The sequence below is a fragment of the Pteropus alecto genome, unplaced genomic scaffold, assembly GCF_000325575.1.
Source record: "Pteropus alecto unplaced genomic scaffold, ASM32557v1 scaffold223, whole genome shotgun sequence".
Classification (NCBI taxonomy): Eukaryota; Metazoa; Chordata; class Mammalia; order Chiroptera; family Pteropodidae; genus Pteropus; species Pteropus alecto.
In genome coordinates, this window is record NW_006434441.1 from 514,802 (window position 1) to 523,920 (window position 9,119).

Sequence of the window (9,119 nt, forward strand, 5' to 3'; positions counted from 1 at the left end):
GTGACTTGAGACTTGGAGTACCCCGGCACTTCTGTTCCTGTCTCCAAGATGCAGGTGGCCTAGTTTAAGAGTCAAAGAGTGGTAGATAAGAGCTAAGACTTCAGAGTCAAACAAATTCAGGTTCTTTTTGGATTCATTTTCTTGTGTGTAAAATGGGATTAATAATGCCTGCCTCATAGGATTTTATGAATATTTAAAACATACAATGGACCCAGCACATGGGAAACCCTCAATGAGTTGTCATGTCTGTCATTATTATTACTAATACTATGCCCTAGTGATCTGCCTTCACTGGTGGAGATTTCTAGTAATGTTCAGTTTTGCAAAGTAGCTGAGCTGGTAGTTTCTAAATTGCTTACAAATGGCCGATTTAATCAGCCATATTCTACTGAGAGAATTGTCCATTGGGCTTGTTAGGCAAATTTTGGAGGTGCATTAACTCACCCCACTAGAGTGTCATTTAGTATGTTGCCAAGTGTATCTCGTGATCCCCTTGAGGCCACCAGAAATCAATGCACATCTCAGAGTGACTGATATGCCCCCCTGGAATAGACCTATGCATAGAGTGGACTGAATCAGTGGCTGACTGCTGTGTTTGGTTTTATTTTTAAAACAGTTAACATTTATTAAGAACCTATTATGCGGTAGGCAACTATGTTTAAGGGATTTCATTTCATTCCACTTTCTCAGCATTTATGAAATGGGCGGTGACCTACTGGATGTCCTGAGTTAAAGCAATGCTAAGTGATGGGTCCTAGGTCATACAGGATCCTGGTTGGTTGGCTGCATTTTCTAAATGCCTAAATATTCCCAGTTTACACCCTGGGAATAGGTTAACCACCGGAAACACTGCATTTATTCTGCTATGATGATGAATAGCAATAATAAATGTAACCTTTTCTATGATTTTTGGTAACATGAAAGGAGCCAGGACAGGGCGTTTTCTCATTTTATGAATGAAATGGTAAGGCCTAGGTAAGTGACATACTCAAGTCATATAAGTAATGATGGAGCCCGATCCAGGACCTAGGTCTTTTGACTCTTATATATAGTCTGTCATTTTTTTTTTTAAATATGAACTATTATTGCTCAGTAGGAAAACTGAGGTGAAGATTATGTTACTTAGGGACCATTGTGTGATCATTAGAGTTCTCAGCTTGGAACCTGTGGCTTATATGTGTTTAATGAGCCCCGCAACTTGGCTCTTTAAATAAGTAACCATAACTTTCTTTTCACAGTCAGAACCAACCAATGAGGAGGGAATATGTGTAGTTTGAAGTGTTTTCTCCTGGAAGAGAAGAACTATATAATTCTAGTATGTTAAATGACTGGTTTAGATGTAGGGATAATCTTTATAGATACAGTTTAGCCCCGCCAAAAGTCTGTTTATAATTGTGACTGACAAATGAAGAAACCAATATTTTGCATTACTGAACAAGTTTTTCTTTCTCTTGTCCTTTTGGTTCAGAAGCAAGCCTGAGACATCAACCTATGAAGACTGTGAAGACAATTCTGAATAGCAGTTGTGACTGATGTTGCTGTCAGACTTACTCTGCAGAGCATCTGAAATGAACCTCTCTTATTGATTGTTTTCATTGGCCCAGAGCCAGGAGTACTGGATTCAGTTGGCTTCATAAACATATGAACCAGTGTGATGGTGAAATGAGATGAGGCTCCGAAATGGAACTGTAGCCACTGTTTTAGCATTCATCACTTCGTTCCTTACTTTATCTTGGTATACTACATGGCAAAATGGGAAAGGTAAGGAAAATATCTCCAAAAATGTACATGAAATATACTAGGTTTTTTGCTTTGTTAATGGTGCATAAATGTTTAGGTTAAATACCCCAGCAGTCTGAATGTTGCATGCTCTCTGCTGGTGGGCTGGCAGTTCTCTCTGAGATAAAAATTAAACAGTATTCTTGGACAGTGGAGATAGAGAATTTCTAATTTGAATGGGGTTTTGTTTTTGATTTCTTGTAATTGCACTTGGAGGAACAGATACCCATCAGTCATTTATGTTGTACATGATAGCCAAGTTGAATAAGGAAGACTTTTGGCATTTTATTTTCATTATTAAACAACATAAATGTTTAATAAGCATCCTTGTACTGGATGTTGTATAAAATGCCTAAAAGGACACAATCAGTGCTTTTATGAAATTTACATGCTGATTATACTAATGATTTGGTGCTGTTTAGTTAATAATTGAAAATGTATTTGTTGACAGATTGCTGTTTAGACAAAAATATTTATGAAGTGGCTGAGAAGTTCTGACTGGGAATTTTTTAAATTTTAAAAAATTGATGGTGTTTAGATTGTTGAACTTTGTTTTTAAGGAAGGTTACCTGCTCAGTGATTGGAACTATATGCAGGGATAGTGCTTTTTTTGTTTTGAAGAGAAACTTTGGAGTAAATTCCTACCCACACTTTTTACCTGTTTCTTTTCCTTGTAATAATCTAAGGAATGTTAATGGCAAGAAGGGTGGAGGTGCTAAGATAAGTGCATATTTGGTTTGTTAGAGTAGCCGTCAACACCTGGTTATTTGAAGATGCTGTTGTTGGCATTATTTTATTGACGTATATGAAGATAAGTGAAAAGATGGACTCATCACTTAATTTTTCTCTATGTATAGATATGTATATATCTCTGTGAAGATATGTATGTATAAAGTAAGCCAATAGAAGAGAAAAACGTACTCTGTGCTTTGAGCAAGTATGGTATTCTTGTTTTTCTTTTTTTTTTCCCCCCCATGAGTGGAGCTCTAATTTTGGGGGGAAGTCTTTGGGGGAAAATGAATGAAAAACTTGTTGAAGACCTTTTTTGTGGCCAAACATATACATTTTAGATTTCATTTTTAAATTGTACCAAAGGGAGAAGATTTACTTAGGAAGAACGGCAAATAGTTAATTTAATCAAGCTATTGATTGTCTTTGGTATGAACAGAACAGATGACTGGCCTTAAGAATCTACTTATGAAATAAGGAAATTGACCATAAGAAGAGTGTACGAATTTTTTTTTTTTTTCTTATCAGGAAACTTACTTATTCAGAGAGTTATAATAGAGAAACTTGACCCCTCTTCTCACTATGTCTTATTTAAGGGATTAGAAGTTTTTGGAGTCTGTGTTCTATTGATCTTGTTTTGTAGTAAGCATTATTTTGTTTGTATTGATCTGTCCTTAGAATTAAAATTAATTTAGAAAATATAAGATTCTTTTACCATGTGACATAAGATACAGAAAGTCTCTTCTGTTTGGTTACCACTCCTTGAACAGCTCTGTAATCCTTCCATGCATACTTGTAGGCTGTTTTTCTGCTTAGTATTTTGTCCAGACTCTTTCAGGTATCAACAGAGATCTGCTGTTATGGTTATATAAAATCCACTGGGTTGTAATGCTGTCATTTATGTAATCACCCTGTCTGCTGAGCATTTGAATTCTTTCTAGATTGTTCTGGCAGTCAGACAACTTGGATTTTCCAGAGCAGACCTGATTTCAGATATTCCAGTATACCTATAAACCATGTGCTCTGATTTTTATTTTGAAAGCATAGTTCCCATGTCATTGATGTTGCTGGAGTAATAGTTTTTATTTTTCATTCATTCATTGGTCCCTTCCATGTACCTGTCCTATCTTGTGCCTAACACTGTATTCTAAGAAGGAATAAGAAACTTCACATCTCTGAGAAACTCAGGGTTCAGTAGGGGAGATGCCTATAAACAAATATGCTAGATCAAGATAGAAGCAATAACAGTGCTGGTCTTGTACTGTTATAAACATATTACATATTACATTTATCTCATTCTCGTAACAGCCCTGGGAGGTATTATTATTACATCCTTTCTGTAAGTGAGAAAACCAAAGCAGAGTGGTTGAGACACTTGCCAAGGTCATATGTTAAGTGGTGGTAGAATAAAGTTTGAAATGTGGATTCCAGAAATATTGGTCTCTTGCCCAGAAGAGCAGAGACAGAGGCTACTAATTCTTGAGACACTTCACTGAGGAAGAGTAAATGTGAAGGCAGTACCAGGCAGAGTAGGGGACAGTGGGCATGTCAGGTAGAGGGTGCTGTGTGTCCAGTCATGGAGTTCTGAAAGGGGTAGAGTATTTGTGCTTCGGAATTCTGAGACACTATTGTGATTGGCACATGAGATTCCCAGACACAGTGCAGTTCCTAGAAATATATCTAGTTTGTCATAGGTTGTTTACCATTTGGAAGAATCCATGAGTTGATCCGTGGGATTGGCCTAAGTTGAGGAGGATGTCAGGAACCCAGCCAGGGACACTGGAGTTTGGACCAGGGTACCAGTTCCAACAGGATTCCCACGTGAAAACGAGGCAGAATTCCAAGTATGTGGCATGCACAGGTTGTGAAAGTTGTAAAAGTGGGACAAGAGTCTTACCTGTGGGTGGGATTAGAGCCCCTAATGACCCTCCTGCTCTGGTCAGGCATAAACCAGAAACTGGGCAAGACTGGGCAAGCAGTTGTAAGCCCCTGTCCCTGGAGACATATAACATTCATGTATGTATTGTTGTGAGGGCATATGCTTTCATTTTTCTTGGGTATTTTTACCTAGGAGTGGAATTGCCATGTCATATGGTAACTCTACGTTTAATTTGAAGAGGTGCCAGACTGTTTTCCAAAGCAGCTGGACCGTTATGTGTTTCCTCTAGCAGGGTGTAAGAGTTTTGATTTCTTCACATTCTTGACAACACTTATTATCTGGCTATTTGATTCTACTACCCTAGTGGTTGTGAAGTGGTATTTCACTGTAGTTTTGATTTACCTCATGACTAATGATGTCTAGCATCTTTTTATGTACTTATTAGCCATTCAAAAATCTTCCTTGGAAAAAAGTCTGTTCATATCCTTTGCCTGTTTTAAAAAATGGGTTATTTGTTTTTTAAGTTGAAAGAGTTTTTTATGTATTCTAGTTGTGAGTACCTTATCAGATATGATTTGTGAATATTTTCTCTCTGCTTATGGGCTGTCTGTTCACATTCTTGATGGTGTGCTGTGAAGCACAAAATATTTTAATTTTGATGAAGTCCAGTCTATTTTTTGTTGTTATTGCTTGTGTTTTTGGTGTCATATCTAAGAATCCATTGGCAAATTCAAGATCATGAAGATTCTCATGTTTTCTTCTAAAATTTTTGCTGCTGTGGTGAAGTCTTTGATCCATTTTAAGTTAATTTTTATATGTGGTGGGAAGTAAAGGTCCAAATTCATTCTTTGTATATAACAGGTTGTTTTTCTTTTACTGCTTTTTAAGATTCTGTCTTTAACTTTATAATTTTAATTTTAAAATGTTTCTTTGTTTTAAAATGTGTCTCTGCTTTCATCTTGTTTGGAACTCTTTTGGCTTCTTGGATCTGGATGTGTGGCCTTCCCCAGGTTAAGGAGGTTTTCAGACATCATTTCTTCAAATAAGTTTTCTGCCTTTTTTTCCTCTTCTGTGAATTTGTTCCATTAGATGTACTATAAGTCCCTTAAACTATATGTGTGTGTGTGTATGTGTGTGTGTGTGTGTGTGTGTGTGCGCGCGCGCGCGCGCGCTGCTCTATTTGTTTCAGTTCTGCTGCCCTACCTTCCAGGTCACTGGTCCTTCCTTCTGCTTCATCTAGTTTACTGCTGTAAAACCTCTCATGTATTTTTCATTTTAGTTATTGTAATCTTCAGCTCTGTGACTTCTGTTTGGTACTTTCTAATGTTTTCTATCTCTGTTAAAGTTCTATGTTCATCTATTTTCTCAAGGTTGGTGAACATCTTTGAATTCTTTATCAGGTAAATTACCTATTTTTGTTTCATTTTAGGTTTTCTTGTGGGGCAGTTATATTCTTTTGTTTGAACATATTCTCTTATTTCCTCATTTTGCTTGACTCTATGTTTCTGTGTATTAGGTGAAACAGCCATCTCTCCAGGTCTTAAACTAGTGGTCATTGAAAGATTGGAGGTGTATCAGTCTGTTGTCTGTGCAGTAGACGGGGGGAAGCAGCCGGGCAAGAACTCTCTCAGATTGTTTCATTCTCATGGGGCTCAGAAGCACAAGCCCCTTTGGCGACTAGCACCAGGTGTTCAAGGGGTGACCCTGTGTATATTATATGCACCTTCCAGATCTTATGGGGCAGGACCACAGCAGAGGAACATAGGGCCAGGGTGAGCCTTCCCCACCCACTGAGTAAAGCAGAGGCAGGAACAGTGGCAGAGGAGCACCAGGCAGGCTGGGGTGGGAGCAGAAGCCACAGGGGAGTGCTAATATAGGGCAATTGGTGCTGGCAAGGTGATGAATGCCCAGATTGTGCCCATGAGCACCTTTTTCCCCAGAGAGAGAGTTTTAACAAACTCCTGTCTCTCTGGCATACACTTTAAGATTAGTTAATGAATCTTCCTTGCATATGATCTAGGCACTTTTTAAACTGTGGCCTCTGTCTGCACTGGGACTGGGAGCGTGAGTCTGTGTGTGAGCCCTTGACAAGAAGAGTTTCAGTTTCCTACAGCCCTGGGTTTCCTGGATGTAAGCTCTGTTGCTTGTCAAAGCCAGGTATTTTGAGGGCTCATCTTTCCATTGCAGGTCCCAAGAGTTGGGATGCCTGATAGAAGGCATGAATCCCTTGCTCTATGTTTGTGACATCCTTCCCTCTCGTGGGTTGTTACCGTCCTGAGACTAGAGCTCCTGGTGAGATTGTATCTCTGCCTCTTCTATTCAAATTGTGGGCTTTTTATCCTTGGTTGTGGGAGAGCTGTTCTGATAGTTTTCGGGTCTTTTTCAAAGAGAATTGTTTCACATGGTATGTCCGTGGGAGGAAGTGAGCTAAGGACCTTCCTCTGTCACCATCTTGAACCCACTTTTATTTTACACTGTTTTGATTATTGTTGCTCTGTGGTAAATTTGAAATAGAGAAGTGTAAGTCCTGTTACTTTATTCTTTTTCAGGATTGTTTTGGATATTTTGGGTCTCGGCAATTTCATATGAATTTTAGAATCACTTTATTTTTATAAAACATCAACTGGGATTCTGATAGGGATTGCACTGAATTTGTAGATCAGACCAGGTAGTATTACCATCTTAACATTAGGTCTTCCAACCCATGAACATGGGATGTTTTTCTACTTGTTTTTATATTTTAATTTATTTCAACAATGTTTTTGTATGTTCTCACAGTATAATTTTTATGCTTTTGTTATATATATACCTTTTTATTTTTTCTGATGGTATTTTGAATAGAATTGTTTATTTTGGTTTGTTCATTGCAAGTGTGTAAAAATGCAGTTGATTTCTGTATATTGATCTTGTATCTGGCAACTTCGCTGAACTTATTTATTCTAATAGGTTTTTAGTGGATTCCTTAGGATTTTCTACATACAAAGTCATGCCATCTGTGAATAGAAATAATTTTCTTTCTTTCTTTCTTTCCAATCCGGATGCTTTTTGTTTTTTTTCTTGTTTAATTTTCCTAGCTAGAACCTTTATTATAGTGTTGAATAGAAGTGGCGAGAGCCGACACCCATCTTGTTCCTCATCTTAATGAGAAGTCAGCCACTTTTTCACATTTAAGTGTGTTGTTAGCTGTAGTTTTTAAGTATATGCTCCTTTTTTAGCTTAAGAAAGTTGCCTTCTATTCCTAGTTTGCTGAGTATTTTTATCACAAAAGAGTTTTGGATTTTGTCAAATTATTTTCCAGCATCTGTCGAGATGAGCATCTTTCCTGCATCTATTCAGTGATTTTGTTTTGTATTCTATTAAGATATGTTGTATTCATTGATTATTAGATGTTCTATTAACCTTGCATTCCTAAGATAACACTTGGTCATGGTATATAATCCTTTTTGTATGTTGCTGAATTTGGTTTACTAGTTTTAAGGATTTTGCATTAATATTCATAAGGAATATTGGGCTATAGTTTTAGTATGTCAGGTTTTGATGTCAGGGCAATACCAGCCCCATAGAATGATTTGGGAAGTGTTCCCTTCTAGTCTTGGTTTTTTTTTGTTTTTTTTTTAATTCTCTTTTTGAAGACTGTGGAAAATTGATATTACTGTAGTCCCCTCATTTGAATTTTGTTTTTTGCTGTTTCGATTACCCATGGTCAACCACGGTCTGAAAACAATAAATGGAAAATTCCAGAAATAAACATGTTTTAAATTGTGCGCATGATGAACTCTTACACCATCCCACTCCAACCCACCTGGGATGTGAATCATCCCTTTGTCCAGCATATCTATGCTGTGTATGCTACCTGCCCCGTTAGTCACTTAATAGCCATCTTGGTTATCAGATTGAGTGTTGCAGTATGGCAGTACTTGTGTTCATCACTCTTATTTTACTTAATAATGGCCCCAAAGTGCAAGAGTAGTAATGCCGGCAATTCAGATATGCCAAAGGGAAGCCATAAAGTGCTTTTTTTTTTTTTTTTTATTGAAAAAGTGAGTACAGTACAATAAGATTTTGAGAGAGATCATATGCACATAACTTATTACACAATATTGTTATAATTGTTCTATTTTATTATTGTCGTTTCTTACTGTCCCTAATTTATAAATTAAACTTTATCATAAGTATGTATGTATAGGAGAAAACGTGGTATATATAGTTTAGTACTATCCACGGTTTTAGGCATCCACTGGGGGTCCTGGAACTTATCCCCCACAGGTGTAAGGGGGGACTACTGTAATTCTTCTTTGGCTGGTAGAATCAGCAGTGAAGTCATCTGGACCTGGGCTTTTCTTTGTGGTAGTTTTATTGGTGACTGAGTCAGTTGCTTCATTTGTCTTTTCAGATTGTGTATTCTCTAGTCAATTTCTATAGTTGGTATTGTTCTAGGAATTTGTCCAGTTCATTTAAGTCATCTGAATTGTTAGTATACAATTATTCATAGTATTTCTTTATAATCCTTTTTGTATTTGTAAGATCAGTAGTAATGTACCCCCTTTCATTTCCGATTCTAGTAATTTGAGTCTTCTGTTGGCTAAAAGTTTGTTAATTTTATTGATCTTTCGAAGAATCAGTTTTTGGTTTTTAACGTTTTCTCTATTTTTCTATTTTCTATTTAATTACTCTTTGCTCTAATCTCGGTCATTGCTTTCATTCTGCTTGTTTTAGGCTTAGTTTGTTCTTC

General features: G+C 37.1%; 1 protein-coding gene across 1 annotated transcript in view; it reads left to right on the forward strand.

Moving 5' to 3' along the window:
• Nucleotides 1-1,449: 1,449 nt before the first annotated feature.
• Nucleotides 1,450-9,119, forward strand: part of MGAT4A (mannosyl (alpha-1,3-)-glycoprotein beta-1,4-N-acetylglucosaminyltransferase, isozyme A) — a 92,212-nt gene continuing 84,542 nt past the window's right edge. Inside the window, exon 1 of the mRNA XM_006909416.3 lies at nucleotides 1,450-1,761. Within this exon, the coding sequence (XP_006909478.1) occupies nucleotides 1,668-1,761 (94 nt within the window). The 5' untranslated portion in view covers nucleotides 1,450-1,667. The remainder of the gene's footprint in view (nucleotides 1,762-9,119) is intronic.